Source organism: Schistocerca serialis, chromosome 1 (assembly GCF_023864345.2).
Source record: "Schistocerca serialis cubense isolate TAMUIC-IGC-003099 chromosome 1, iqSchSeri2.2, whole genome shotgun sequence".
NCBI classification, from domain to species: Eukaryota; Metazoa; Arthropoda; class Insecta; order Orthoptera; family Acrididae; genus Schistocerca; species Schistocerca serialis.
The window spans coordinates 486,453,762-486,466,557 of NC_064638.1; the positions used below are offsets into that span (position 1 = coordinate 486,453,762).

General features: G+C 44.2%; 1 protein-coding gene across 5 annotated transcripts in view; it reads left to right on the forward strand.

Moving 5' to 3' along the window:
* LOC126473763 (G-protein coupled receptor Mth2-like) overlaps nucleotides 1-12,796 on the forward strand; it is a 641,204-nt gene that overhangs the window by 547,921 nt on the left and 80,487 nt on the right. The window contains exon 1 of one of the 5 annotated variants that reach the window (XM_050101024.1): nucleotides 4,676-5,934. The exons of the other annotated variants lie outside the window; for them this stretch is intronic. Coding sequence (XP_049956981.1) covers nucleotides 4,701-5,934 — 1,234 coding nt within the window. The 5' untranslated portion in view covers nucleotides 4,676-4,700. Of the gene's footprint in view, nucleotides 1-4,675; nucleotides 5,935-12,796 lie in introns of those variants that run through there. 5 annotated transcript variants of the gene reach the window in all.

Consider the following 12,796-nt stretch of genomic DNA (forward strand, 5'->3'; position numbering starts at 1 on the left):
TCGCGGTACCAGCCCCATTTGCCGCTGTAGTCACGCCTGACGTCCAGCTTTCTGTGCGCGACTGGGAGACGTCTGACAACATGCTCCCCCACTTTCATTCATTTTTTCTATTATTAAGATGTCATGTTACATTATCTATCTCGTCGTCAAGTTTTGCAAAGCAGTGTACAAAGGTATTAGAGTTTATTTGAAGATACAAAGAGATTTGTGTTGATGTAATCACTTATTTAAAAGCTTAATAACCAAGAACTTTACCTGTCTTTTCCTCTCGAAGTTTCGTCTAATTACTCTACCTAATAAAATCCTGCATTTCAGTGACAGAGGAGACACTTCACTCTCTAAAGACTTTAGTGAAACATACCGATATACATCGGCCGGACTCATCTACCTAAGCTTAACGCTGTATCGTCATTGCATCAGAGCTCCCGATGGTAAATATGTCAGAATACAAAATGCAGAATATTTTACTCACAGTTCTTCACTTACAAACATTTTTCCCTAGTGGTTTTGCCGCTATGTGAGACTGACTATCACTCACGTGTGTAGACATTCGCACTTTTGGAGGAAACAGCGACTCAGAAATTTTCAGAGATTCCGTTGTACGAGGGGCGTTCAGAAAGTAAGCTCCGATCGGTCGCGAAATGGAAACGACTATGAAAATCCGATAAAGCTTTGCACAGATGTGTTGGGTAGTGTCTCTAGTATAACCCCAGTTAGCATCACGTCGCTCTTCTCATTTCTGAGCTCGCAGTGAGTGCGTAAAGATGTCTAGAAAATAGTGTCTGCCGCCAAGTACGAGGGCCTGGTGAGAAATTTCGCCTGAAGCTATGCAGCTAACATTACATAACTGTCGTGCTGTTTCTTCTTCAAGACAATTCTCAGCCGCATTCTGCAGGGGCAATGAAGATGCTCCTGCATCGTTTTCAAATGGAAATGTGAGATTACCCACAATACAGTCCGCAATTGTCTCCCCCTGAGTTTCATCTCTGGTCACATGAACCGCTGTCTTTGAAGACAACATTTTGACACAGACAACGAGGTGTAGGCCAGCGTGGAGAATTGGCGGAAAGCACTGGCGGCTGCCTTCTATGATGAGGCTATTGAAAAGTTGGTACAACGCTATGACAAAAGTCTAAGTCAGAACGGCGACTACGTAGAGAAGTAGCTGAAAGGTGTAGCTAATTGTTACAAGTAAAACATTTCTGATGTTCACTGTGGTTTCAATTTGGCAATCAATCGGAGCTTACTTTCTGAACAGGCCTCGTATATGAAGAACAGATTGGAAAATCTTAGGACATACCGAAAACCACCGTTAACAGAATACCACAACATGGCACTTCTTTGCGTGACCGTAGGTGGCGAGTTATTTGTGCCGACTTACGAACTATTATTTGACTATCGGCTAACTTCAGCATGTATGTTTTTGGTAAGGCATGTAATAAATGGAGAATGGTACATCGCCCATTGGATATCAGTGTGGATTGTGCCGAACACATTGTAAAAGCGATTACTGTACTTCAGTACAGAGATGGATTTAAACACGAAGACATCTTAGAAGAAAATCTTACAAGTACGAAGGTTATTTGGAAAGTAAGGAACGATCGGTCGCGAAATGGGAACCACAGTTAAAATCTGATGAAGTTTTGCACAGGTGTGTTGGGCAGTGTCTCTAATATGCCCGTCGATTGCATTACGCCGTTCTTTTTAGTTCTGAGCGCACAGGGAGCACTTAAAGATACCTACGATAGTATCTCCCGCCAAGTACGAGGGCCTGGTGAGAAATTTCGCCTGAAGCTATGCAGCCACATTACATAACTCTCGCGCGTTTTCTTCTTCAAGACAATTCTCAGCCGCATTCCACAAGAGCAATGAAGATGCTCCTGCATCGTTTTCAATTGGAAATGTTTGGTTACCCACAATACAGCCCGTAATTGTCTCCCTCTGAGTTTCATCTCTTCTCACGTGAACCGCTGGCTATGAAGACAACATTTTGGCACAGACAACGAGCTGTAGGCCAACGTAGAGAATTGGCGGAAAGCACTGGCGGCTGCCTTCTATAACAAAGTTATTGGAAAGTTGGTACAACGCTACGACAAACGTCTAAGTCGGATCGGCGACTATGGTGATAAGTAGCTGTAAGTTGTAGCTAACTGTTGCAAATAAAACAGTTTTGATTTTCACTGTGGTTTCCATTTCGCGACCTGTCGTTCCTTACTTTCCGAATAGCCATCGTATAAATGCTACCCAAAATGAAACACCCATTTCATCAGCAGATAACGTTCGGACTTAATTCACCAGCTAGTTTGTTAATGAAGGTACACTTGAATATGTAGACTGCATGATACGAACGAAAGTGTACTTGTTAACGATAAAGTTTTTCTTACCTACGGTTCTTGAGAGAGTTCCCTGACAGACGTTCAAAACAAATTCTTCCCTGGCTTACCGTCTCAAAATTTTATTTATGTAAGATTACGACACTATATTCCAAATTTCAGGCCATTTTTCTACTTTGTCATTTAGTACAAGCAGATCGATGCCAATATTCTCGCCTTCGGTTTCACTCATTTTTCGCAGTGTCCAACAAACAAAAGTAACAGAAACACACAAAAAATACGTATGGCCACAACGGAAGCGCGCGTTCAAATGTCAAATGAGCAGCACAAGGGAGCACTGTGAATTGAGGTGACAAGAGCCATGGGATACTTCCTAATATCGAGTCGGACCAGTTTCTCTTCGGCGTAGTGCAGCATCTCGACGTGGCATGGACTCAACCAGTCGTTGGAAATCACCTGCAGAAAAACTGAGCCATGCTGCCTCTATGGCCGTCTATAATTGCAAAAGTATTGCCAGTGCAGGATGTTGTGCACGAACTGACCTCTCGATTATGTCCCATAAATGTTCGTGGGATTCATGTCGGGCGATCTGTGCGGCCAAATCATTCGCTTGAATTGTCCAGAACGTTCTTCATATCAATCGCGAATAACTGTGGCCCGGTGACGTGGCGCATTGTCATCCATAAAAATTCCATCGTTGTTTGGGAATATCAAGTCCACCAATGACTGCAAATGAGCCCCAAGTCCAGTCAATGATCGGTTTAGTTTGACCAGAGGACCCAGTGCATTCCATATAAACACAGCCCACACCGTTATGGAGCAATAAACAGCTTGCAAAGTACCTTGTTGACAAATTGGGTCCATGGCTTTGTGCGATCTGCACCACGCTTGAACCCTTCCATCAAACTGAAGTCGGATCTCATATGATCAGGTCACGGTTTTCCTGTCGTCTAGGGTCCAATGGATATGGTCACGAGCCTAGGAGAGGCACTGCAGGCTATCTCGTGCTTATAGCAAAGGCACTCGCGTCGGTCGTCTGCTGACATAGCCCACCGACGCCAAATTGGGTTCAAAATGGTTCATATGGCTCTGAGCACTATGGGACTTAACATCTGAGGTCATCAGTTCCCTAGAACTTAGAACGGCTTAAACTTAACTAACCTAAGGACATCACACACATCCACGCCCAAGGCAGGATTCGAACCTGCGACCGTAGCAGTCGTGCGGTTCCAGACTGAAGCGCCTAGAACCGCTCGGCCACACCGTCTGGAGCCAAATTGAGCCCCTCTGTCCCAACGGGCACGTTCCTCATACATCTCACCTTGATTTCTGGGGCTATTTCATTCAGTGTTCATAGTGTGTTAGCAATGATAGCTCTACGCAAACGCCGCTGCTCTCGGTCGTTAAGTGAAAGCCGTCGGCCAGTGCGTTTCCGTGGTGAGAAGAAACGCCTGAATTTTTGTGTTCTTGGCACACTCTTGAAACTGTGGATCTCGGAATATTGAATTTCCTAACGATTTCTGAAATAGAATATTCCATGCTTCTGGTTCTAGCAATCATTCCACGTTCAAAAGCTGTTTATTCCCATCGTGCGGCCATAATTACATCAGAAACCTTTTCACATGAATCATCTGAGTAGCCGGTCGGATTGACCGAGCGGTTCTAGGAGCTTCAGTCCGGAACCACGCGATTGCTACGGTCGCAGGTTCGAATCCTGCCTCGGGCATGGATGTGTGTGATGTCCTTAGGTTAGTTAGGTTTAAGTAGTTCTAAGTTCCAGGGACTGATGTCCTCAGATGTTAAGTCCCATAGTGCTCAGAGCCATTTGAACGATTTTCATCTGAGTGCAAATGACAGCTCCGCCAATGCCTTGCCCTTTTATACCTTGTGTAGGCGATACTACTGCCATCTGTATATGTGCCTATCGCTATCCCATACTTTAGTAACCTCAGTGTATCTTTCTAACAGCTCGTCAAAGCGCGTTTGTCGTACTGGCTTGTCTGCATCTAAAGACTTCGAGCGTTCATGTGAGCGGCTGTTACGTCGAATGTTAGCTGTTTAAACGCGCGATTCGAAAACGCGCGTCGGCTTTCCGTCATGTGAACATAACAATTGGTAACGGACAAACCAGCGTGTCAGTGACGGGCCGACCTTTAACACCGGCAAAATCGCAGCAGCCGGCGTCTTGCGCGATTTGCAACAGCGGCAGCAGTCGTGAGTCGGCTACGATAAATCGGTGGCTTCTCGGCAATCAAGGCGGGACGGGAAGTGGACGGCCGGGTGGCTGGAGGTGGGAGCAGCGCCTGGGCCCAGAGAGCGGTGCGGCTCAGCCGCCTGGTCAGTGCGTCTCGACTACTCACAGCGGCCATGACGCTGCGGCTACAGGTCGCTTTCTTGCTGGCGCTCGCGACGACCACCGCCGCCGCCGACCAGCCGTGCCCTGTCGGGCTGTCCGCGCCAGTGCGCGGCGCCAACCGCACACTCACAATGCCCGACGGATCGTCGTTCGAGGCGCCGTTGTGGGGCGACGGCTCCAGGGCGTGCCCCTGCCTGCAGCGCGGCTGCATTCGCAAGTGCTGCCCCGCGGGCTACGTCTCCGACATATGGGGCGACTGCGTCCCAGTATCGCGCAACACCATATCCAGCCGCCTCCCTCTGACGCCAGCTCAGGATCGCCAGTCTCCCGACAAACACCTGGCCAGACTGGATGCGTTCGTTCCGAAACTGGTTTCACTCGTGGAGCGATTGCAGAACAGTTCCGGCGGCATTGTTACCACGCCAGTGGATAGCTCGGGGGGTGTCCGAAAAGATGAAGTGATCAGGAACCTTTCGAGCGCATTACTAAAGTGTCTTCCGGCCGCTCCCGATGTCGATTCTGGTAAGAGGCGCCTCTCCAGCGACGACTGCGCACTACTCTCCACGACAGCCGACGGGCAGCTGTCGACTGTCCGACTGCGAGAAGCCGTGAGGGCGCTGTCGATTGAACTGAGCAATGTTTACCCGACCGCCGCCGACGCAGACAGTGCAGGAGTCGGCGAACTTGTCGACGAACTGAAAGAATATCTTGCGAACATTTCAACGGAACTCTCAGAGAATAATACGGAAGTCGTTGACGATAAGGAGCGCGTCCCCGGCGCTGTCGAGACGCTGCTGTCCTTGATAGCCGACAAGACGCAGGCACCGTTGCGGGATATGTTCGTCCTGTACGGCACGGCGTGCCCCTGCAACCGGTACGAAGTCGACGACGCGTTCGAGATGCTAGACAACGGCACGCTGACGTTCGAGTCGTTCATGGTGCCGGCGAGCGACTACTGCTTGGACGAGACGGTGGGCGGCAACCTGACACTTTACCTGTGCTTCCCCGAGACGGAGTGCCCTCTGGAGGAGAAGGACGCGCTCTTCTTCTACCCGGCGGGCACGGTGCTGTCGCTGCCCTTTCTGGCCGCCACGTTCGTCGTGTACGCGCTCTTCGAGGAGCTCCGCAACCGGGTGGGCACGGCGCTTATGTGCTACGTGGCCGCACTCTTCGTCGCCTACGCGCTGCTCGCAGCCGTCCAGATCAGTTTGGGATACGTGAGCATAGCCTTCTGCCTCACCGCAGGTACGGGCAGCCGCGCGCTCCGCTTATCACTCAGTACTCGACGCCAACAAACCTGACCTCCAATTTGGCTTCATCCATTGTCAATGACCCGAATGTTCTTCACAGATGCCGGGTGTTCTAAATCCTTAGCGTCTGCATTACACAGAGGGTAAAAACGTGAAATCCCTACACTGGCACAGATCGACCGCCGTGTCATCCCCCCCCCCCCCCCCCCCGCCCTCCCTAATGGCGTCGCTGGATGCGGTACGGCGCTTTCCTGCCCGTTGTCAGCTTTCGTGACCTGCTTACTTACATTACTTTTGATATGACAGAAAATTTGTGTGTATAACAAGCAAAATCCGCCAAAATGAGAATCAAACTGTTAAATCTAAAAGTAAATATTTTTCTAATAACCTATTTTACTGGAATACTGAGACTTGTTGCAAGCGCCTTTACTTTTATAGAATTATATGGTACGGTGAATTCCAGTTTTAATAGCTTGGCGAGTTGCAAAACAAAAATCGTAAAATATTTGGCATGCTGTGCACGTAGTCATAAGTTAACCAGCCTATTATGAGCCATCAAGTTACAGACAAAATAAATTATGATCTCTTACTATAGGTTATCCGTCTTGAGCTGGCTGCAATTTAATTAAAAATAATTACACCAGACGCGTTTCACTTTTCTTTATAAACCATCTTCCGTGGTTATTCTGCAAAATGGATACATACGTTTGTACATTTTTGTTGTTTTAGTTTACAAACAGCGCTTTGTTTATAAAGTTGGTCTGCAAGTTACTTACGGTGTTTCTTTACATACTCTGCTCCTTCCCTCCTTGCCAGCAGTCGTTGGCGTCGACAGACTTCGTTTCACATTTGCACTTAAATACAAACGTATTAAATTAAGATAATCGACAAAGTGAAAGCAGGTACACCAAATGATAACTACGTTCCAGCTGGCTTGGACAGTCTGATGAAGTAATTCAAATAGATGTCACACCTTTCCTTGCAACCAGTAAATTCAGCACTCGGAGTTTCTTTATGCAACCCACAGCTGTCTTACGAGTAGCCATTGTGAAGTCATATCCACTGCACTGCAATATTTTGTCATGCGTCCAAAGGCCCCATTTAGCTTCTGTAACATTTACTTCTGTGACATACGTGCCACAATCTATGCATCCTTGTGGACTTTTCCTGTAGTCTTGGTCTATACCTCCACTAATCTTGAAACTGCATTTTACCACTTGCCGTTCGTTCTTCATTGTCTATTCCAGGTTCTTTATGCAAGGTCAGGGGAATACTAAGGCTTTCCACAGCAGTTTACGTCACATGCTGAAATGCCATTTTGGCGCCCATTGCATAGCCTGATTTAAAATAACTTTGTAAAAAAAATATTTTGTTAAATTTCCTCGATGCTGGCCTCGGCAAAGAGTTAACCACCAGTGTTAATACTACTCAGTGTTAATACCAAACAGCTACGGAGGTGGACTGATGTTATACAGATGGTAGAGGACCATTATAATCGAAAGTACGATCATATGGGGTATCAAAGGAAATTTGTGACTGGATTGACGACTTTTTGGTAGGGAGGATGCAGAATGTTATCTTGGGTGCAGAGTCATCCACAGATGTGGAAGGACCTTCAGGTGTGCACTAACGAAATGTGTTGAGAACCTTGCTGTCCGTCTTGAATGTTAATTGTAACCTCACACTTTTCGCAGATGATGCAGTTATCTACAATTAAATACGATCACACAGTCGTAGCTAAAGGAGGTGACAGGCTGTGGTTCTTTGGTACAGTAGTAGGGAAATGCAGTCACACTACAAAGTAGATTGCTTACAAAATACTCGTTTGACGCATCCTAGACCACTGGTCAGATATGTGGGACCCTTACCAATAAGACTAACAGGTGATATTAAACGTATTTAGAGAAGGGCAAAACGAAAAGTCACAGGTTTATTCGATCCATGGTAAGGTGTCACGGAAACTGAACGGGCAAACGGCTGAAGATAGACGCAAAGTCTAAAGAGAAACCACTTTCAAAGTTTCAAGAACCACCCTTAAATAATGAATCTATAAATATACTATAACCCCCTTCTTATCGCTCCTGTAGGTATCGCGAGGTCAAGACCAATTATAGAGCGCACACAGATATTTTAACAATCATTCTTCCCGCACATAAAACATGAATGGAACGGGGAATATGAAAAAGTTCTAATACAGATCAAATACGTCCTCTGAAATAAAGCAGTGTTGCTCGGAAACGGATATTCAATTTCTTATTCTCAGGATCAATTGTCACTCTACAGAGGAGTGTGTGTGCTGATTTGAAACTTCCCCACAGATTAAAACTATGTATCGAGACGGGACTTGAACCTGCGACCTTTTCCTTTCGCGGACAAGTGCTCCACCAACTGCGCTCTCCAAGCACAGGTCACGACCCTCTTCCCTCCTTACAGTTTTACTCTTCCCCCAATGCCTCTCTCCTACCTTCAGAATTTCACAGAAGTTCTCCTGCGAACCTTGTGTTCATGTCCCGGTACGGCACACTGTTTTAGTCTGAAGCAATTAGTGCTATCTACTGAGGCTCTGAAGTTGACTCCATATTTCTAGATTTCAAGAAGATTTTTGATGCCTTTTTCCACAGGCGGCTTCAAATCATTGCATGCCTATGGAATACCGTTTCAGTTGTGCGACTGGATTCACGATTCCCAGTCAGAAAGACCACAGTTCGCGGTAAATGACGGGGAGCCATGCAGTGAAGCCGTAGTAATGTCTGAGGTTCCTCAGCGAAGTATTTGGGCCCTCTACTGTTCTTAATATTTATAATCCATTTAGGAGACAATCTGAGTAGCCCTCTTAGATTGCTTGCAGATGACACTGTCGTTTACTGTCTAGTTACATCATCAGAAGATCAAACGAACTGTCAAATAATTTAGACAAGATATCTGCGTGGTGCAAAAAGTGGTAACTGATCTCAAACAACAAAAAGAGTGAGGTCTTCCACTTGAATACTACATAAATTCCGATAAATGTCGATAACACGTTTAATCCCTCAAATATAACGTTGCCGATTCAACTAAATATCTAGGGATTATAATTACGAACAACTTAAAACGGAACCATCACATAGAAAATGTGAGGGGTAGGGGGACGCGAATCAAAGACTGCGTTCTTATTGGCAGAACACTTAGAAGATGCCACAAGTCTACGAAAAGGCTGCCTATACTATGCTTGACAGTAACTATCTGCAGTATTTATGCACGGCATTGGACCCTTATCAGATATGACTCACGAACGGCATCAAAAAAGTACAAAGAAGAGCATGTAGTTTTGTATTATCGCGAAATAGGGGAGGGAGTGTCGCGGATGTGCTAACCGAGTTGGGATTGCAACGACTAAAAGAAAGGCTTTTTCGCTCCGGCAAGAGTTTTTTACGAAACTGATGTGGCTCCCATGGTGACGGCACTGTCGCATTTTCACACAGGAAGATAAGAGATGGTGATGGTAATAAGCAAGTGCCGGTCTTCTTCCAAGTAGCGAGCTGTCACGCACTAAACTTGTGACATGAGCTGAACTTTACTCGACAGCAGTCATCTACTACACTACTTACTGTCACCCCGCCGATATTCAGCTACAATATAACGTGTTTGATATGAGAAGAAACCCAGAACGCTTAAGGAGACTAAGTTGCCGTCAGCCCGAAGGTTGGTTTGAACTTGCGGTTTTCCGCTAGGCACGGTCCTCTTGGATGTGGTGTAATTAGACTTGCGCCCTAACAAAACTAAGGTTCGGTTGTTTTCGTACAATACATAAATGACGCAGTAAATAATAGGATTATCGGTAGTATTCGTAGCACTGGCAGGGAAAGAAACATAAATGAATGTGTGACAGACAAATTAGGAGCCGACGACTTCTCTTTGTTTCTTGTTTGTTTGTTTGCTTTGCACATAATTAAAACCGCACATCGCCCAGTGCTAGTATATTCCATATCCTTACAAAACATAAATTCCATTTGATATGTAATAAAAATTAAATGATTCCGCAACTGCTGCGCTTCTACGTAACCAAAGGAATTACTTTTGATATCTATATTATTGTTGTTATTTTTTGCACTCATCATCAAAGACAAGAGTTTCCTTTTATTATTGATATGATTGTTTATGAACAACAGAACCATGTTTTACATAAGTTCGACGAAGTACTGAAGCTATGTTTGATATGTTCTTGTTTTGCGTTTTTTTTTTTTTTAATTTTACATTTTTTTTAGAAATTGTCTTTTCTAACTATATATATATATATATATATATATATATATATATATATTACATCGTCCCTTTTTTCACGTTACAAATCAACAATTTTAGAATAAAACTTGAATTAAATATTAACAATTTCTATTTTGCTATAAATACTGTTTATTTGTAAGTGATAGGCAGGAGGATAATAATGTATGTTCCGTAGGTTAAGCGGCCCTTTACATATCCTAGTTTCTAGACGATTCATCGCTTTGGGTTCCTATGGGAATATAGTAAGAAACTGATCGCATACACAAAGCGGACGAAATGAATTAAGGCCCGATAGGTATGCAACACACCTAATGACAGGTGACGAGGTTACGATCTTAACTGACCAAACCTACCGCAGTCTGTGCCCACTTGTGATAGACTAGGGTAGCCTACGGTAGTTTTAAAACTCTAAGTATGACGTTCCCTTCATCGGATCTTAGCACTGGCTTACCCAACCAACTATAGAGGGACCTAAATATTAACGTGGACTCCAAACTACACTAAAAATTGAGTGTTTTTCTATATTAACAAATTATTGCCACAGGATAAATAAGCAATCATCGACAGAAAGTAATACTGGGATGGGCTACGGATCGACCCCTGAACTTTTTGGTTCTGTAATCACGCACTGAGCCACCGAGCCACACGTAGAATATGTCACAAAGGTAAACTAGTAAATAAAAAGTGAATGAAATACACCTTCAGCCGAAGTAGTTTCTGTGAATACGGAAGTACATCTGGAGATATAAATTACGATTTTCCACATGGAACTGTGACACCCTTGCAGCTTTTGTACATCCTTACCTCGACTGAACAGGTAACGATTTCGTCCTACAACACAAAGAATTCTCGACCATTCAGAGCTTGTCTCTTCAACATTTAGCAGTTCGGTAATTTAATACGACAGGGCACGTTCTGTGATGCCTCAGGAAAGTTTGTGATATTTTGTAGGCCTTTCCTCCATGCCCTTGCCGAGGTACTGGCAGCTTTGCGAGAAGATTGGCAATTATTTCCTACGGAGCTCGTAGCAACCACCAGTAACAGCACATTTGATCACTTCTGTTTGATGTATTGCAAATCGTGGTAGTCAAACGGCTCACTGGTGTTATTTGTGCTGTAACAGACTGCCACATACGTTTTGTACGTGTTCGAAATACCTCGACTCGAACTATATTTTCATGTCTTGTTTCTGTCTTATCACGTGTTTAAAGCTTCTAATAAGATTCTTCACATTGAGCACCAGTTTTTGAGCTATCGGTACTTTTTTCCTGTTTCTTCCTTCAGTGTTCGCTTCGATATCTTTGTATTTAGAACATTACAATTGTCAATTACACAATATCCAAATTTACATGCTGCCACCACGATCATATAATTAGATAATTATATTATTGTTGTCAGTAAATGTGCTAGGAATGTGTTAGAAACAAGTAAATGTCTCTGATGACGCATACGAACGCCCAACAACAGTCTGGTGATGTGTTTTACAAAGTAGACTCTACTGGGCAGTCTTCGGGTGTAAGGGCTGTACTGTAACCGGTGTTTTTGGAGTATTGATATCTCATTTAGTGTCCGTGATAGTATTATTTGAGTGCAACACGTTCAAGTGTTAGCGGCAGTCTTTGAAATGTGAGATTTTCTGGAGCAACGATGCAACGTCATATTTTGCTCGAAACTGTGGAAAACTTTTACAGAAACTATTCAGCCTTCGAAACAACTTTACGTACAATATGCTCTGGGTCGTAAGCAATGTCGCAGATGATTTTCACAGCTTAAAAGTGTTCGTCAGTCAAATGCAGTTGATCCTCGACCAGGAAAGCTTCCTACTTCAAATGATGACTCACACGTTCAGGTAAGGCGTAACAGTGAACCGTGTGTAGTATCAAGGCGTTTTGCAAAGATTAAAAAAATCCGCAAAAAGAGACCAAAATTGTGGCGAGAAAACGTATGGTTGTTGCACCACGACAATGCGGCTGCACTCTGAACTTTATCAGTTCGTCAGTTTTGTGCCCAAATCCAGATAACTGTCCTTTCGCAACCTGCTTAGTTGCCAGACCTGGGTCCTTGCGATTTCTTCTTACCTCCGAAATTAAAATCGGTGCTGAAAGGACACCGATTTCAGAGTATCGACGACATCAAAGCAAGTTCATCATAGACCTTAAAGGACATCTCAAATGAAGTTTTCGTGGACTGTTTCGCGAATTGGAAATACATCTGGTAAAAGGCTGTGAACAGGAGAGGGGAGTAGTTTGAAGGGGACAAGGATCAATAACCTATACAATTGTTACTAAGGTTAAAAAATATAGTTCAGCTGTTTTCTGAATAGACCTCGTATATTCTGTATGTGCAACACACACACACACACACACACACATATATATATATATATATATATATATATATATATATATATATACATATATATATATTTTCTGTTCTGTATGTGCAACACACACACACACACACACACATATATATATATATATATATATATATATATATATGTGTGTGTGTGTGTGTGTGTGTGTGTGTGTGTGTGTGTGTGTGTGTGTGTGTGTTGCACATACAGAACAGAAAATATATATATATATATATAT